Source organism: Artemia sp. Qi Xiang Cuo, chromosome 1, assembly GCF_049724085.1.
Source record: "Artemia sp. Qi Xiang Cuo chromosome 1, ASM4972408v1, whole genome shotgun sequence".
NCBI classification, from domain to species: Eukaryota; Metazoa; Arthropoda; class Branchiopoda; order Anostraca; family Artemiidae; genus Artemia; species Artemia sp. Qi Xiang Cuo.
Genome location: NC_142794.1, coordinates 75,086,317 through 75,105,358, shown reverse-complemented (window position 1 = coordinate 75,105,358; position 19,042 = coordinate 75,086,317). Strand labels below are relative to the sequence as shown.

At 36.2% G+C, this 19,042-nt stretch overlaps 1 protein-coding gene across 2 annotated transcripts in view; it reads right to left on the bottom strand.

Moving 5' to 3' along the window:
• mgr (prefoldin subunit mgr) overlaps nt 1-19,042 on the bottom strand; it is a 63,298-nt gene that overhangs the window by 2,434 nt on the left and 41,822 nt on the right. For both annotated transcript variants that reach the window (XM_089096203.1, XM_089096210.1), the window contains 4 exons: nt 8,208-8,296; nt 7,537-7,661; nt 5,200-5,365; nt 3,003-3,115 (listed from right to left, as the gene is read on the bottom strand). In XM_089096203.1, the coding sequence (XP_088952329.1) occupies nt 3,003-3,115; nt 5,200-5,365; nt 7,537-7,661; nt 8,208-8,276 (473 nt within the window). In that variant the 5' untranslated portion in view covers nt 8,277-8,296. The remainder of the gene's footprint in view (nt 1-3,002; nt 3,116-5,199; nt 5,366-7,536; nt 7,662-8,207; nt 8,297-19,042) is intronic.

Genomic DNA, 19,042 nt, shown 5'->3' with positions numbered 1-19,042 from the left:
ACTCAGCAAGAGTACTGGGAGGTAGAGTGCACAAGAGGGGGGGGGGATTTTCAACCTCATGTCTAGGGTTTTAGACCATGCAAGTTATCACGGTACCCTTTTCATGTTTCCCAGCCTTTCCACTCCAAAAATGACACCAAAATGAAATTTTTGGTACGATAAAGCATTTTAAGATAGCGGATCAAGTCGCGTTATCAAACAGTTTGTGGTAACGAACTGTAAGTAAGGAGCGACCCGGCTCAATAGTAACCAAAACTCAAACTATATTTTTTTGATGATTTCAAATGTATGAATTTCATTTTTAGCCTTACTCATCAAATATTATGAGCCTGAGAACATTTTCCGAATTTTCGAAGAAAGGGGGAAACAGCCTCTAATAGTCGAGTGACCCAAATTATAATCAAACCATCAGATTCAACGTATCAGAGAACCCTACTAGGTTTTAAGCTCCTATCTGCATGCCTAGCAAGCATGCCTTTCCAAAAACTAACAAACAAGTATGTGTCCAATAAGAGTCATGCATACTCCTGCCATTTACCCGTGCTCCAGCCATTTAAACATTTGCCTCGCAAATACTTGGACTATCTGTCTTGGCTTTTCTCTGTCTACAATTGGCCATGGCTTGATGCAACCTATGCAACCTAGTGCAAAATACTTGATAACTTTAATTCATGCTGATTTCAAATATATAAGTTTCATTAAGTTTAGTCTTACCCATCAAAGGTTACGAGCCTGAGAAAATTTTCCTGATTTTCAAAAAACGGAGGAAACAGCCCCCAAAAGGCAAGTGATCTCAATGAAAATCACAACATCAGATTCAACGTTTCAGAGAACCCTACTGTAGAACCCTACTAGGTTTCAAGCTCGTATCTGTAAAAATTTGGACTTTTGTATTTTTTGCCAGAAGAAAGATCATGGATGTCTGTTTATTTTTATTTATTTTTTTTTTTTTCCAGGGGTGATCGTGTCGACCCAGAGGTCCTAGAATATTGGGAGAGGGCTCATTCGAAAAGAAATTAAAAGTTTTAGTGGCTTTTTAAGTGACCAAAAATTTGGAGGGCAACTAGGCCCCCCCGCCCCTTTTTTTCCCAAAATCGTCCGATCTAGATTTTGAGATAGCCATTTTGTTTATCATAGTTGAAAAGCCCAATAGCTATGCCGTTAGATATAACATGACCTCCTTCCCCCACAGCCCCCGGGGAAAGGTCTAAGTTATAAAATTTGCCCATTGTTTGCGCATAGTATTTGTCATTGGGATGTGGACATATATTTTCGGGGGGGGGGACGAATTTTCTGCTGGGGGATTTTCCACGGGGGAGTTTTCCATAGGAAGGGAAGTTTCCAGGGAGTGAACTTGTCAGGGGAAATTACATACTGGGAGAATTTGCCAGAATTTTTATACAAAATTCTTTTTATTTGTCTTGCTTTCTCTTTTCCTTCTCAATTTTACGCGCGGAGTGGTTAAGAGTAATTATTTGGGAAAAATTTTCACCGAGATTGAATTGTCTAGAGGATATTTCCGTAAGGAGGGGGGTTCTCTATGGAGGTGGGGCCAGATTTCCTCTCATTACTTAAAAAACGATCAAATAAAAAAACACGTTTTGTCAACTAAAAGTAAGGAGCAACATAAAAACTAAAAACGAACAGAAATTGTTACGTATATAAAGGGGACTGCCACCTCCTCAACACCTCGCTCTTTACGCTAAATTTTGAATTTTGTCCCAGTTTTTTAGTAATGACTCCTGGAATACAAGGACCGTTTAATTAGAACAATAAGACGCCTTTTTTAAAGTACCAAAAAACTTTAGCGTAAAGAGCGAGGTGTTGAGGAGGGGGCAGCACCCTTGGTATACGTAATAATTATTGTTTGTTTTAATGTTGCTCCTTACTTTCAGTTGAATTTTTTTTTTTAATATAATTATCCTGTATAGGGTCTTCGACAATAGTCCGCTTTTGACCACTTCTAATTTTGACCTGGCATCATTTTCGAGGGGTTTCATCAGGCTCTTTCAAAATTTGTTTTTTGCAACGAATTTTCAATATTGAATCTAACCAAAATAACAGTTACCATTCCTGAAACAGCTTTAAGGGGATTCGATACCTTAAAGGATATGTAGTCCTATATATATATATATAGGCAGACCAGCCTATAATAATGTAAATTTACTTAAACTTTTTCACATGCTGACCAATGATCTACGTTGCGCAGGTACCGATCTCCTGATTCAGTGCCTTCGGCCGGGAGTGTAGTGTGTGGTTAGGGATAAGTCATCCTATCAATATTTAAATAAATTAAATATACCATCCGCATTAACCAAAAATGAGACATCAGCCCCTACATTCATAAAACTCGGCTTTGTTACTCTTTGGGACATAATTACACTATTATTAGAAAGAGGAGGCAAGGAGTTATCTCCCTGAAATAACCCCTTTCTTACAGGAATAACAAACTGATATATTCGTGGTCCATGCAAAGCGGAAATTTTGACCTTGACATTCAAATTCTAATAAAAATTGCAGAAAGGTACCAGAACAGGCTTCTGAAAGCACACGATTATCAGCGGTAAGCAACACTAGAATTTATTGTCCACCTAGCACCTAAAGCTGCAGCAATTTCTATATCACTAATACAGTTATACTCAAGAAGAATGTTACGAACTAGGTGTTGCGCGCATGCTCTGCTACTCCTCTTAAACCCAAACTGAATATGGGTAGTATAAAAGCTCGAAAAATTACATCTATAACTAGCAATTCCTACAAAAATCTTGCATAACGACGGAGCAACAGTCATAGATCGCTGGAAGCCCCGCTGCCTGGGATCTTTGGTTTTCCAGTTTTGTTTTGTTTAAAGTGTGGCAGAACGTTCGAGGGGTTACTTTAATTAAAAAAAAAAAAAAATCTGTTGATTAATTTAGTCCAATGCAATAGAACATATCCATACAGGATATTGCCAAATATTTAGGGAAATGAAAACAAAAACAGTAACCGACCAATTTACTGACCTTAGGAAATCTAGATCGTTGTCAACTTGGATGTTACTATTCTTTGCAATTTCTAAATTTTTCTTCAGAAGTTCTTCCGCTTCTTCAAGAGTATATTCCAGCATAACATTAGCCTGAAAGAAGAAAAGAGACAATTTGCATTACCAGCAGGATTTTTCAAACTTTCTTTCCTTTCATGAGCAATTTGTACCAAGTTTAAAGTTGTACGATTTAAAACTCAAAAGTATTTAAAAACGATACCAGCAAAATTTTTCAAACCTTTCAGCAAATTTTTTGTAAAACATTTTTCTTTCTTTTTGCATATCAGTTCTACAATTTTTATTAAATATATATATGTTGAATAATTGAGGATTTTATGAATATTTTGAACATTTATAACATTATAAATGATCATTATAACATTAGATCTTTCACGCATAATATATTGTTTGACCGAAAAAAAAAACTTTGGTGATTGCGTTGGACTGTTAATTAGTTTTAGAGATTATAGAAAAGAAAAAAAATATCCATAGAAGAATTAAAACAAAATAGAGACCATGAAGAATATAGATAGAATCCCGCTTATAATAGTTTAATTAGACAGGCCAGAACCTTGTATACTTCTAATAATGAAGAATATATCTGATTCTCATTAGTTTAACCAAGATTTTTAAATAAATCCATTGTTTCACTTAAAGTTTGTCTGATACGACTTTCTTTCGTTTTTGTAAATCGTTTGTTTTTTATCATCTTGTTATGCAGACTATGCGTTAATTTGTTTGAGCTAGTTTTTTTTCCAGATTTTAAGAGTTCCAGATGTGGAGCTGAAATATTCGGAGTTTTGTATGAATATATTCGGATATTCTGCATAAAATTTGTGTTCCTTTTAAACTTCACTGTTTTATTAAAAAATTTACCTTTTTTCGGATATTTCATTTTAAGAATAAAGCCAGTAAAAAGTATTGCAAAAAATAACGTTGTTAAAATACAATTGGTATCAGTTTAAATAAAAAGTATTGTTTGATTCGCAGAAGGGGATATTAATATTCAAAAACTGCTTTTTTGTTTAATCAAAAATGCAAAAAAAAATACTAGCCTACAGAAAACAGTAAGGCTAGAATGACTGTCATTTTTAAAGCTAATTCTGATAATTTACCAAAAACAGGCAGGGTAGTATGCGCAGAGATTATTTAATCAAAATCCAAAGAAAATCTCATCATGTTAAGTAGTTAGCTAACTTTAAAAATATTATTTTTAAGCTGGTCCTCCTACTTTATTTGCTCTCCTATGTATTTCAAAATATCTGGAAAGACAAGTATGTGTCATTTTGGGTGAAATAAAGTCACCAAACGCTAGATGGCGCTGGATATTTCCCTTTTAAACACTAGCACCAGTTTCCACTCTTATAAGTTTACAATACTCTTTTGGTCGTATCCAATTATTGGATACGACCAAAAGAGTATTGTAAACTTATAAGAGTGGAAACTGGTGCTAGTGTTTAAAAGGGAAATATCGAGCGCCATCTAGCGTTTGGTGACTTTATTTCACCCAAAATGACACATACTTGTCTTTCCAGATATTTTGAAATACATAGGAGAACAAATAAAGTAGGGGGACCAGCTTAAAGTTAGCTAACTACTTAACATGATGAGATTTTCTTTGGATTTTGACTAAATAATTTTTGACAACAAAAAGTGCTGGTCAATTGTTTCTAACTAATAAATCTCACCTTCAATCCTATTACATTAGCGATTAATCATAACAGGTGTCCAACATTTTGTTACTTTTTCATAAAGTCGCCCACACGCTACATTGTAAATGGCGTTAGTGGTTTTTAACCGCACACCCTACCTTCCTGTATTAAACCGCCAGAGGCTCAACCCTGCCCGTCCCGTCACCATTTACGCATCCGTCATGATACACAAGGAAACTTCGAAATATCTCGTTCCGAGGAGTTTCGGAAAAGAATAATTTAGTTCATCATCCATGCCTCTACTCTATTCATGCAAATTCTTCCTATTCTTTTAATTCCCAAGGAATAGGTGTAACTATTCAAAGTTTTAGATTGGGATGTGAGTTTCAGAGCCTTTTAAGGATAATGTCTGAGATAACTGTTCCTTAGAACTAATATGGGGAAATTCCCCTAGTTGTGAATGCCTGTCTCCACGGATGCATACAATTAATACTAAATACGTAAATACAAGATAATCTAGCTTACCCCAAGCCAAAGACAGACTGATTTTGTTGGTTCAACTTCAGCTGATGCGTAAACTTGATCAGTCAATAGAAAACGAGTATCAAATTTTTCTTGTGATTGCGACTTCTGCTTTAGCACCTCTAAAATCTGTAAAGATTTTTCTATATCTGGAATCTGGCTTCTAAGCCTGCAAAAATAAATATATATGTATATATATATATATATATATATATATATATATATATATATATATATATATATATATATATATATATATATATATATATATATATATATATATATATATATATATATGTATATATATGAACCACGCAAAAGAACAGAAAAAGTTGGTAGCCTGCAACACTTTCTGAGGCTCATTCATGTGGATTCGCGTGATTATACATTTTTGTTTAAAACTCTATATCATGGTTGCAGCGATATCTGCAACCTAGTTAAGAGCGAACGACGGCCTGTAGTAACCAAAAAAATAAAAATGCATCTAGAAAAACTGTCAAGTGAGAAAAAATAGCTTTTATATCTGATTCAAGAATGGTATCTATTATTTCGATTAGTCCTGATATCAAAATGGTATTTTGAAAAAAGAAATTGCGGGGACTTTGAAAAAGAGCCTGAAACCTTTTGAAAATGGTTCGGATCGAAACGAAACATACACTGTTGAAATTGCCATAGTCGAAAACCCTTTAGGACACTTAAAACCTCCCCACCCTTCACCAAAAACAACAAGGAAAATCACTTTTTTGTACGCAAAATACTGACGTCTTCTTTTTTTTCGTTGCTGCTAGCGGGGTACTGGAACATCATAGATAGCTGTTTAAGGGCGAATTGAAAATCTAATTTATATATTCAATCATTCTTTATAAAATTGACTTGACAACACCATCATAAAGTGCCATGTAGCACCCGAAATTGCACTTTAGGTCGTACATTTCTGTTTAAATGAAAATACCAAAAAAGGGTCTTTCGCAAAAAAAAAAGATCAAAAACAAAAAAAAAATCAAAATGTAGGCAGGAGTAAAACTAGGGGAGCACGGTCCCCCCTCAATTACCACTAGTAGAATTAGCACGCAGTCAACATTATAGAGACATGTTTAAAGCCTCATTCAAAGCTATAGACCATTTCAGCGTGATTTTTATAGATTTATAGATGAAAGAGAGCATTAAAAAGCTCCATCGAGCGGAGATAAAACTTTGAGGTCTAGGTTACCTTATTTTCTTAAACTTTAAACATGTAATACACACGCGATTTGAAAAATCAAATAATATAAAGAAGACTTTTACTGACAAGACGATATGGTCTAGTAGTAACGGCTCTACCTTGAGGTAGAGCCATAATAACAGAAGCTCAGATCTTGGATCGAACAATGTTTTTGAAGCGCCTATTCTCTTTCAAGCACCCATTCATTTAAAATGGACAGTTCTCTTAAAATGTTATAATAAAATAGGCAAAAATTATGAAAACCCACATATTGCTATATTACATTAATTACAAATTTTAAATTCTTTTAATAATTTCATAGTTGAAATTATTATTTGCAACTCAAGATGCGAAAGATAAATACCCCATGAACTCTTTGTGTGACAAATACCAGATTTTTTTAGGCATATTTTAAGAGAGATGCGAAGTTAAACCTATATTTAATACTCTATTTTACTAAACCTTGTGTTAACTTCATTAGTTTCAAAAGTTGGAAAAAAAGAATTATGATTTTTTCTTTTGTAAAATTTTTTTAAAACATAAAAGAACCCAACGTTTTCTGGTCATGATCTCACATTTACTTAAGCCATTTGCTTCCTAAAGAATACGTATCAGACTAAAAGAACAAGAATAGAAATGGTGGGGTAATGTAAACGATTCAAGTATATTAGAAATTATTCCCGGAATCAAAATGTACCAGCCTTTATTACCAATGGCATTCTGGTCTTTTATATTTTATCACATTGTCTAGGAATTAAACGGTTTTTACTGGGCAAGAAAGCGTTTTACCAGCGTGCCTCAGCTTACAATAATTGACTTTATCTGATCACAACGTCTAAGGCAAATTCTCCTGAAAAATTTGAAATTTCCAACTGATTCATTTGAAACAAACCATACAGTCCACTTCTGAAAATTGCTTCCAAGAAGAAGCATTAGATTACAGACTTTTTTTTTATAAAAACAATTTTTCTCACAAGACGATCCCCATTTCTTTGGATCATGCGAGAAAAAATCTTAAGTGTGTTACCCAAATACTCCCCTAAGTGGACTTACACCAGGTTTTAAGCAAGATTCTAACCTTAATACACTGCATAATTAAATCGTGTGGTTTATCAATTTTCTTTTCAAATTGCACTTACTTTTTCTTCCTGGAAAGTAAATTGGTCTCCATAAATTTGTATTTATTGTGTTGTTCATCAAGACGCTTTAGGACAATTTCAACAGATTCATTTCCACCTTTCTTCATGAAGCTATCTACATCTTCCTGGAAAATCCAAGAAACAACGGAAAAATAACATAATAAACTTTCTTACTACATTTTTTAAATAAATATTTTTCGAAGTCCGAGTACCCATTATATCTCACCAAAACCTTTAGAATTTTTTTTTCCAGAAATAGTCACAAAGAAAACCGATATATTTTTCCAAGCCTAGGTTCCCAAAGGTAATTTTGTATATCCAATCAATTTATATTTGCGACAAAAACATTATGATCTGAAACAATACTTTGCTGAAAATTCATTAATTATTAGCATAGCTTCTAATCCTTTCTAATTTTACAGAGTTTAAAAAGAATTGGATATTCTACTTCCAATTGAAAAAAAAAAAAATCCAAACTACAAATCAATAGAATAGCTAGACACGTATTCTACCTAAATACTACCTAATTTAGTAACCTTTTTTTTTAGATTTAATATGTTCAGAAACATCTTAGAATTACGTAATCGTTTTAGAATTTAAACTTTTTACAAATTATTGAGCATTGACATCTAATATCATTCTGCTTTTCTAATTTTCTAAATGGCGCTTACCACAAAAACTGCTTCTGGAATTCCAGCGAGTATCTTCAGTCGACTTTCTCCAGTGCTGCGCGAAGCCATTTTATTGTCTTTTTATGAACCTGGAATTTAGAATTTGTTATAAGTCAAAGAGACAAAAAAAATTTACAGTTAATTCATTGTGACTGGGCATGGGAAGGAGGGGGGCGGGCAAAGTTGATAATTGGTCTTAAGTAAAAAAAGAAAAATTAATATCAACTAATTCATTGTACCTCAAAATAGGGCGGGGAGGGGTCAAGAGATAGTTAGAGCACCTCCCTCTCTAAAAAATAAGATAATTAAAAAACAGATTTGTGCTAAAATCCCGCTAAAACAGATAGACAGTGCCAAACACCAATCTGACGGAAATGATTATATTCTGCTCCTATATTACAGTTCAATTTCAATATTGCTATCAAAGTAGCAGCCTTAAAAATTATATCAAAATATAAACAAAGTATTTTCAACAGAAAGTGCGGAGCAACAGCAAACCAAAAACCAAAAGGAAAGTGCGGAGCAACAGTGCTTCCTCTTCAGTCCGTCCGGCCTTAATGCTAAAATTTTATAGTGCTTTAAAAATTACCTCTAATTAAAATTCAGCGACTCTTGTGTTTGAGTAGTTGTACTTAAAGAGATTGGGACAAAAAGCAAAGTTTCAGCGTAAGAATAGGAGAGCTAAGGAGGGAGCAGGGGAACTGAGGAGGGATGAGTTCCCCTTAATAACGGAATATTTTCATTTGTTTTAAGCGGCAATGTTGCTTCTTACTTTCAGTTGGAAAACACTTGTTTATTTTCTATTCAACTTCTGATCGTATTTCAAATTTTGCTCAGGCCTAACCAAGGTATGACATGGACTTGAGATTTAATATTTCACGAAAAAATATTTCACGAGTCCATCACACTACAGTACTTATATTTAGGCTTAATGCGAATGTAAGGAGGTTATAAACCAATTTTTACTCCCCCCCCCACAATCCTCTTTATTTACCTGAACACTCACAGAAATTAAAACAACTTGATTTAAAATTGTTTTTAGGCATCGAGAACCCCTCTCCTCCCATTAGCAACGACCTAACGACTTTCTTCCATAATACCTGATACAAAATTATACCTCAATTTGCAGAATTTTTTCAAATATAATCTGAATCAACTTGGTTAAACCAAGCTTAAATAGGCGTCTATGTTAACCGTTTATTTTGTACAATGAAGACTGGTGCGAACGCAACCACCATGTTGCTTTACTGCCTCTGAAACTGGGAAGTTCATTCTATAGTTCTTCAATAGCTTTAAATCAATTGGCTATCTCAGAATTTACAGTCCATAACCAATTGGCCATCTTTTGATCAGAATTATAGTTTTGTTCTATCAAATGGGAGAACGGTTACTTGGTTACTTACAAAGAGCACAATGATTTTTAAGTTCCAATGGAATGAGCTGTCTCTCAGTTTTCTAGAACTATTGGTTTGATATGATCACCCCTAAAAAACAAAAACAAAAAAAAAACTTGAATTTGGGATCCTGTTTCTAAAAAAGAAAGGAAAATTCCCCATTTGTGTAGAGGATAGTTTGAGATAACTACAATAGGGTTAAATGATATTTAAATACACTGAAATACTGTATATAAATTGGATAAGAGAAATATTACCATATAAAATCTCTGAAACAAAGCTTCTGGTATCACTTGCCCCCCCCTCCCCTAAGAAGCTTACTGGCGAGGATCTTGATACCCTGCCTTGCTTTTTCCACATCTGTACCTTTAGGCATGTGATAGCAACATTTTACGCTGCATAGAAAAGCTTCTTCAAAATGGGAGGGAACTATTACACTCACCCCCCCCCCCCCTATCAGACATAATAATAAAGATGTAGACACAAATATTACAGGTGAAAAAAAGAGATTAGATACAAATTTATACTCCCCTCCATTCCCCAAAACTCGTTCAATATCAAACAGTTCGTGGTAACGAACTGTAAGTAAGGAGCGACCCGGCTCAATGGTAACCTAAACTCTAAAAAACGGAATTTTGATACGAATAGATACATCAAAAGAATCGAATTTTAATTCTGATTTCAAATATATAAGTTTCATCAAGTTTAATCTTACCCATCAAAAGTTACGCGCCTGAGAAAATTTGGCTGATTTTCGAAAAAAGGGGGAAAGACCCCCTAAAAGTTATATAGCCTTAATGAAAATCACACCATCATATTCAGCGTATTAGAGAACCCTACTGCAGAGGTTTCAAGCTCCTATCTACAAAAATGTGGAATTTTCCATTTTTTGCCAGAAAAAAGATCATGGAAGCGTGTTTATTTATTATTTTTTTTTTTTTTCCCAGGGGTGATCGTATCGACCCAGTGGTCCTAGAATATCGTGGGAGGGCTCATTGGAACTGAAATTAAAAGTTCTAGTGCCCTTTTTAGGTGACCAAAAAATGGAGGGCAACTAGGCCCCCTCCCACGCTCATTTTTTTACCAAAGTCACCCGATCAAAATTTTGAGATAGCCATTTTGTTCAGCATGGTCGATAATATTATAAATATGTCTTTTAGGATGACTTAATCATTCGAAGCCCCAAGGGGGAGGGCTGAAAGTTACGAACTTTACGCACTGTCAACATATAGTATTGGTTATTGGGAAGTATACAGAAGTTTTCAGGGGGAATTTTAGTGGGGGTGGGGCTGGATGGGGGGGTATAGGGGAGGATCTTTTCAGGAAGGAAGTTTTCATGGGGGAAGGGACATTGCTATGAAGGGGGCGCCGGATTTCCCATCATTATTTAAAAAAAAAATCAGAAATTAAACATAAAAAAAGAAGTTTTTCAACTGAAAGTAAGGAGCAACATCAAAACTTAAAACGAACAAAAAATATTAGCTATATGATTGGGTTTACCTTCTAGTCAATGCCTCGCTCTTTAAGCCAAAGATTTTGTATTACTTTCATAAGATCTGTTTATTCTAACTAACGGCATTTGTGATTAAGGGGTCATTTTTAAAGAATTTGAACAAAACTCGTAGTTCAGTTTAAAGAGCAAGGTATTTACTACGGCTACGTAAGTTAATTTGTAAATTACGTCAGAACCAAATTTAGAGACAGCCATTTAGCAAAAGAAAAGTAAAATTTTTATGCAAATTTTGTTCACTTATTCAATGTCGGTGAGCCGAAATAAAAGCTGCATTAACTAAAAAACGATCAGAAATTAAATATAAAAAAAAGTTTTTTAAACTGAAAGCAAGGAGCGATATTAAAACTTAAAACGAACAGAAATTATTCCATATATGAAAGGGGCTGTCCCCTCCTCAACGCCTCGCTCTTTACGCAAAAGTTTGACTCTGTCTCAAAAATTTATTTTTAAAACAATAAAAAACTTTAGCGTAAAGAGCGAGGCATTGAGGAGGGGACAGCCCCTTTTATATATGGAATAATTTCTGTTCGTTTTAAGTTTTAATGTCGCTCCTTACTTCCAGTTTAAAAAACTTGTTTTTTTTATTTAATTTAATTTAAGGCTCAATAAGAGCTAGGATGTTCAGGCATTAAAATGCACCCTCAACGCATCTGCCTCCCCCGAGCAAAAAACTACCCACCACTCCTGCTTCATAAAAGCCACCTTGCACCATTGCTACCTCTACAACTTGGAAGCAAATATAGTTCGTTATACTTTTAAATCGATTGGCTATCTCAGTGTTTTCAATCGATAGCAACTTGGTCCCCTTTAAAGTAAAATCACAGTTTGGTGTCACAAAACGTCAGAGAACACCACGACAGAGAACTCGTGACAAAATATTTATGATCACTTAAAAAGAGCGCTAGAACTCTTCATTTCCTTTCGAATGAGCCCCTTCCGATCTTCTAGGACCGTTGGTTCGATTCAGTTACCTTGAAAAAAAAAAATAAAAATAAAAATAATTTTCATTAGGATCCCTTGCTTTTTGTGGGCGTTTCTCCCTTTTTTTGAAAATACGGCTAATTTTCTAAGGAGTGTAGCTTTCGGTGAAAAAGACTAAATTTCATAAAATTATATATTTGGAATAAAAATCCTCATAAAAATCCAATCATTTTTAGAATCAAAATTCCTGTTTAGAACTTCAGTTCATATTGGCCCGAGTTGCTCGGGCCAAGAGTACGTTCGTTACGAAGAACTGTTAGACTAATTCTCTGTTAATGTAGTATATTACGCTTCACAGGTTAAGGTCATTCACATATACAATGCCCATTAGTGAAGAAAAATTAGACTGAGTTGAACTATCCTTTGTTGTCAACCCCAGTGTCGCAACGTTAGTAGAAGGCTATCTTATACTCGTGACATTACCACGTGGTTTATGGTCCATATATGGGCATAGCCTCCCTAGGGAGAATGATTACGTAATGGGGTCAATGACCTAAATTTCCAAGTGTGTCAACAACAACAACAACGACCTTGACATTCGCTGAGAGCGTGCACTTACAACAACAACAACATCGACCGTGGACCACCTGTGCTGTCGACCTCAATTCACCTATCGTGAATCAATAATTCCCCTTAGAAACAACAAATTAATTTCCCCTTTCTTGACAGATCAATCAATCAATGACATCATCTGTCAGACTTTAAAAATTTTCGCCTAGAAAGATTTCTCCAGGAATAGATCCAAATCATTAATGTCTTTGCCTCGGGAACAACTCTTTTGGTCGATCTCCAAAGGATATTAATAACCAAAGGCCATGGAAACAATTAGGCAAGAAACATCTTAGCGATGAATTGTTGTAGCGCGCGAAAAGGTTTCTTATTAATTTGAAATGCGTTAGCGCAGAGATGCCAATAACAAAGGAACACGCTGAATTTACGTTTAGGGATTATTTGGGCGAAACCGTTTTAGACAGGTTATGGAACTATTTCGGCGAAACAGATAGAGACATTTTAAAAGAAGATTTTTGAAGAGATTTTGGAAGAGGTTTTGAGTGTGGTCGTTATAATACACAAGTTTCATTTGAACAGTGTTGTGAGGTCCTCTAACCCAACCCCAAAGGGTTCAAATCCTCCTACCCCAACCCCGAAGGAAGTCCCCGGTCCTCAAAGGCCCCCCAAGCTCCCAAAGGGCCACCGGCGCCCCCAAAGGCCCACCCAGACCTCCAAAGGCCATCCCCGGGCCCCCAAAGGCCCATCGAGCTCCCAAAGGACCAACGGGGTCCCAAAGCCCCTCCACCGGTCCCCAAATGTCCTCCAGGCCCCCAACTGCCCCCCCGGACCCCCAAAGGCCCTCCCTGTACCCCAAAGGCCCTCCCTGTGCCCCAAAGGCCCTCCCCCTGCCCCCAAAGGTCCCCCGGACCAGAGAAGCGCTGCCGGGATGCGCCGTGGGCCTGGAAAGCGCCGCAGGATTTACCGCAGGGATGCGCCATGGTCCAGGAAAGCGCCGCAGGGAGGCACCGCAGGAAAGCGCCGCAGGGATGCGCCGCAAAAAAAAAAGTAAACTAAAAAGTAAAAATTTCCAAATGTTACCCCCCCAACGCCCGCCTCAGACCCCCAAAGGCCCGCTCCGGGTCCCCCAAGGTCCCCCCGCGCTCCCCAAGGACCACCCGCCCTCAAGGGACCCACATACCCTCACAGGCTCTCCCCGAGCACCCGGCGTTCGTTGAGGGGTGTTGTCTGAAACCTCTGATTTGGGATGTGTAGTTTGCTACTTCAGGCTTTTCTGAGCCAAGGTTTCCTAGTATTTCCTAGGTGAATGTTGTCAGAAACCAATAGTTTGGGATGAGTAGTTTGCTATTTTAGGCTTTTATGAGCTAGGTTTCTTAGCCTTTCGTTGGTGTGTGTTGACTGAAACTTATGATTTGGGATATTTAGTTTGCTATTTTTGACTTTTCCGAGTTGGATTTCTTAATCTTTCATAGGTGTGTGGTGTCTGAAACCTATGATTTGGGATGTATAGTTTGCTATTTTAGACTTTTCTGAGCTGGATTTCTTAGCCTTTCATAGGTATGCGTTGTCAGAAAATTATGATTTGGGATGTATAGTTTGCTATTTCAGGCTTTTCTGAGCTAAGGTTTCCTAGTATTTCGTAGGTGAATGTTGTCTGAAACCAATAGTTTGGGGTGAATAGTTTGCTATTTTTGACTTTTCTGAGCTGGATTTCGTAGCCTTTCATAGGAGTGTGCTTTCAGAAAATTATGATTTGGGAGGTGTAGTTTGCTTTTTGGACTTTTCTGAGCTGGATTTCTTAGTCTTTCATAGGTGTGTGTTGTCTGAAACCTATGATTTGGGATGGGTGGATTGCTACTTTTGACTTTTCTTAGCTGGATTTCTTAGCCTTTCATAGGTGTTTGTTGTCTGAAACCTATAGTTTGGGAAGACTAGTTTGCTATTTTTGACTTTTCTGAGCAAGGTTTCTCAGCCGTTCATAGGTGAGTGTTGTCAGAAACCTATGATTTGGGATATGTAATTTGCTATTTCCGACTTTTCATAACCAGATTTCTTAGTCTTTCGTAGGTGTGTGGTGTCTGAAACCTATGATTTGGGATGTGCGGGTTGCTATTTTTTGACTTTTCTGAGCTGGATTTCTTAGCCTTTCGTAGGTGTGTGTTGACTGAAACCTATGATTTGGGATGGTTAATTTGCTATTTTTGTCTTTTCTGAGCTAGATTTCTTAGCCTATCATATGTGTGTCCTTTCAGAAAATTATGATTTGGGAGGTATAGTTTGATATTTTTACTATTAATAGATATTATTATTATTAAATAATATGTGTTTGTTGAATGAAAATTCGAGTTTTTTATGAGTAGTTGTCTATTTCAGAATTATCTGAGCTAAGTTTTCTTAGTATTTCGTAGGTGAATGCTGTCTGAAACTTATGATTTGGGATATGTAAATTACTATTTCGGGCTTTTCTGAGTTGGATTTCTTAGTCTTTCATAGGTGTGTAGTGTCTGAAACCTATGATTTGGGATGTGTAGTTTGCTATTTTCGACTTTTCTGAGCTAGGTTTCTTAGCCTTTCATAGGTATGTGTTGTCAGAACATTATGATTTGGGATGTGTAGTTTGCTATTTCAGGCTTTTCTGAGCTAAGGTTTTCTAGTATTTCGTATGTGAATGTTGTCTGAAACCAATAGTTTGGGATGAGTAGTTTGCTATTTTTGACTTTTTCTGAGCTAGGTTTCTTAGTCTTTCGTTGGTGTGTGTTGACTGAAACCGATGATTTGGGATATGTAGTTTGCTATTTTTGACTTGTCTGAGCTGGATGTCTTAGTCTTTCATAGGTGTGTATTGTCTGAAACCTATGATTTGGGATGGGTTGTTTGCTACTTTTGACTTTTCTGAGCTGGATTTCTTAGCCTTTCATAGATGTTTGTTGTCTGAAACCTATAGTTTGGGATGACTAGTTTGCTATTTTTGACTTTTCTGAGCTAGGTTTCTTAGCCGTTCATAGGTGAGTGTTGGCTGAAACCTATGATTTGGGATATGTAATTTGCTATTTCTGACTTTTCATAGCCGGATTTCTTAGTCTTTCGTAGGTGTGTGATGTCTGAAACCTATGATTTGGGGGTGTGTGGGTTAGCCTTTCATAGGTATGTGTTGTCAGAAAATTATGATTTGGGATGTGTAGTTTGCTATTTCAGGCTTTTCTGAGCTAAGGTTTTCTAGTATTTCGTAGGTGAATTTTGTCTGAACCCAATATTTGGGGATGAGTAGTTTGTTATTTTTGACTTTTCTGAGATAGGTTTCTTAGTCTTTCGTTGGTGTGTGTTGACTGAAACCCATGATTTGGGATACGTAGTTTGCTATTTTTGACTTTTCTGAACTGAATTTATTAGACTTTCATAGGTGTGTGTTGACTGAAACCTATGATAGGGATGAGTGGTTTGCTATTTTTGTCTTTTCTGAGCTAGATTTCTTAGCCGTTCATAGGTGTGCCTTGTCTGAAACTTATGATTTGGGATGTGTAGTTTGCTATTTGAACTTTTCAGAGCTATGATTCTTAGTCCGTCATAGGCGTTTGTTGTCTGAAACTTCTAGTTTGGGATGAGTAGTTTCGATATTTCAGGCTTTTCTGAGCTAAGGTTTCTTAGTCTTTCATAGGTGAATGATGTCTGAAACCTATGATTTGGGATTTGTAAATTACTATTTCGGGCTTTTCTGAGTGGGATTTCTTAGTCTTTCATAGGTGTGTGTTGTCTGAAACCTATGATTTGGGATGGGTGGATTGCTACTTTTGACTTTTCTGAGCTGAATTTCTTAGCCTTTCATAGGTGTTTGTTGTCTGAAACCTATAGTTTGGGATGACTTGTTTGCTATTTTTGACTTTTCTGAGCTAGGTTTCTTAGCCGTTCATAGGTGAGTGTTGTCTGAAACCTATGATTGGGATATATAAATTACTATTTCGGGCTTTTCTAAGCTAGATTTCTTAGTCTTTCGTTAGTGTGTGTTGTCTGAACCCTATGATTTGTGATGGATGGATTGCTATTTTTGACTTTTCTGAGCTGGATTTCTTAGCCTTTCATAGGTGTTTGTTGTCTGAAACATATAGTTTGGGATGTCTAGTTTTTTATTTTTGACTTTTCTGAGCTAGATTTCTTATCCTTTCATAGTTGTGTCCTTTCAGAAAATTATGATTTGGGATATGTAAATTACTATTTCGGGCTTTTCTGAGTTGGATTTCTTAGTCTTTCATAGGGATGTGTTGTCTGAAACCTATGATTTGGGATGTGTGGGTTGCTATTTTTTTACTTTTCCGAGCTGGATTTCTTAGCCGTTCATAGGTGAGTGTTGTCTGAAACCTATGATTTGGGATGGTTAATTTGCTATTTCCGGCTTTTATTAGCTAGGTTTCATAGCCTTTCATAGGTGTATGTTGTCAGAAAATTATGATTTGGGATGTTTAGTTTGCTATTTGAACTTTTCAGAGCTAGGATTCTTAGTCCATCATAGGTGTTTGTTGTCTGAAACCAATAGTTTGGGATGACTAGTTTGCTATTTCACACTTTTCTGAGCTAGATTTCTTAGCCACTCATAGGAGTGTGTTGTCTGAAACTTATGATTTAGGATATGTAAATTACGTTTTCGGGCTTTTCTGAGTTGGACACTTCTATATTTTTCGACACACGAAAACTTACACACACAAACGTCAAAACTTAATCACACAAAAGCTTAGACACACAAAAACTTACACACACACACACACAAAACTTACACCCACACGCACAAACTTACACCCACACTCAAAAACTTACATGCACACAAAAACTTACATGTACACAAAAACTTACACACACACTAAAACTTACACACACGCACAAAAACTTACACACAAAAACTTACACACACACACTAAAACTTACGCACACACACACACACACACACACACACACATACATACAAAAACTTACACATGAACACGAAAACTAACATGCACATAAAAAATTACATGCACACAAAAACTGAAACACCCGCACAAAATCTAACACTCACACAAAAAAACTTACACACACACACTAAAACTTACACAAACACACGAAAAATTACACACACACACACACAAACATACACACACACACACATTAAAAATTACACACACACACACACGAAAAATTACAAAAGCACGACAACACTTACTCAAACAAAAACATACACACACACACACACACACAAAAAAATAAACAAGAAAACTAACAAATAAAAGCACACACAAACATAAATTAACACAAAAACTAACACACACACACACACACACAAAACTAACACACACACAAACACACACACACACACACTAAAACTTACACACACACTCAAAATCTTACACACAAAAAAAAACTTACACACACACACACACTCACGCACAAACTTACACATGCACACGAAAACTTACATGCACACTAAAACTTACATGCACACAAAAACTTACACACACACACACACACACACACACACACACACACACACACACACACGAAACTTACACACACACGCCAAAACTTACACACACAAAACACACACACACACACACACACACACACACACACAAACACAAAAAAAACTTACACATGCACACAACAAAACTCACACACACACACACAAACTTACAAACACACACACACACACACACAAACTTACACACACACACACAGAAAACACACACACACACAGACTCACACACACATAAACACACACACACACACACACACACACACACACACACACACACAGACATACACACACACACACACACAAACACTTACACACACACACACAAACACACACACACACTACAAACACACACAAAAACTTACACCCACACACAAAAGCTTAGACACACATAAAAGACACACACACACACACACAAAACTTACATGCACATGCAAAAACTACATGCACACAAAAACTTACATACACACACAAACACACACACACACACACACAAAAACTTACACAAATACAAAAACTTACACACACACAAACACAAACACACAAACAAACAACAAAAAACACACACAAACAAAAACATACAAAAAAAAAAAAAAACACACACACACAAACACACACACATGCACACAAAAACTTAAACCCACACACACACACACACACACACACACACACAAAAACTTACACAAACACACGTCAAAACTTACACACACACACACACACAAAAAAAATTACACACATCCAAAAACACTAACACACACACAAAAACTTACACACACACAAAAACTTACAGACACAAACAAACTTACACCCACACACAAACTTACACACACACACAAAAACTTACACACACACACACACAAAAACTACACGCACACACACGAAAACTTACACACACACACACACGCCAAAACTTAAAGACAAAATCAAACTTACACACACT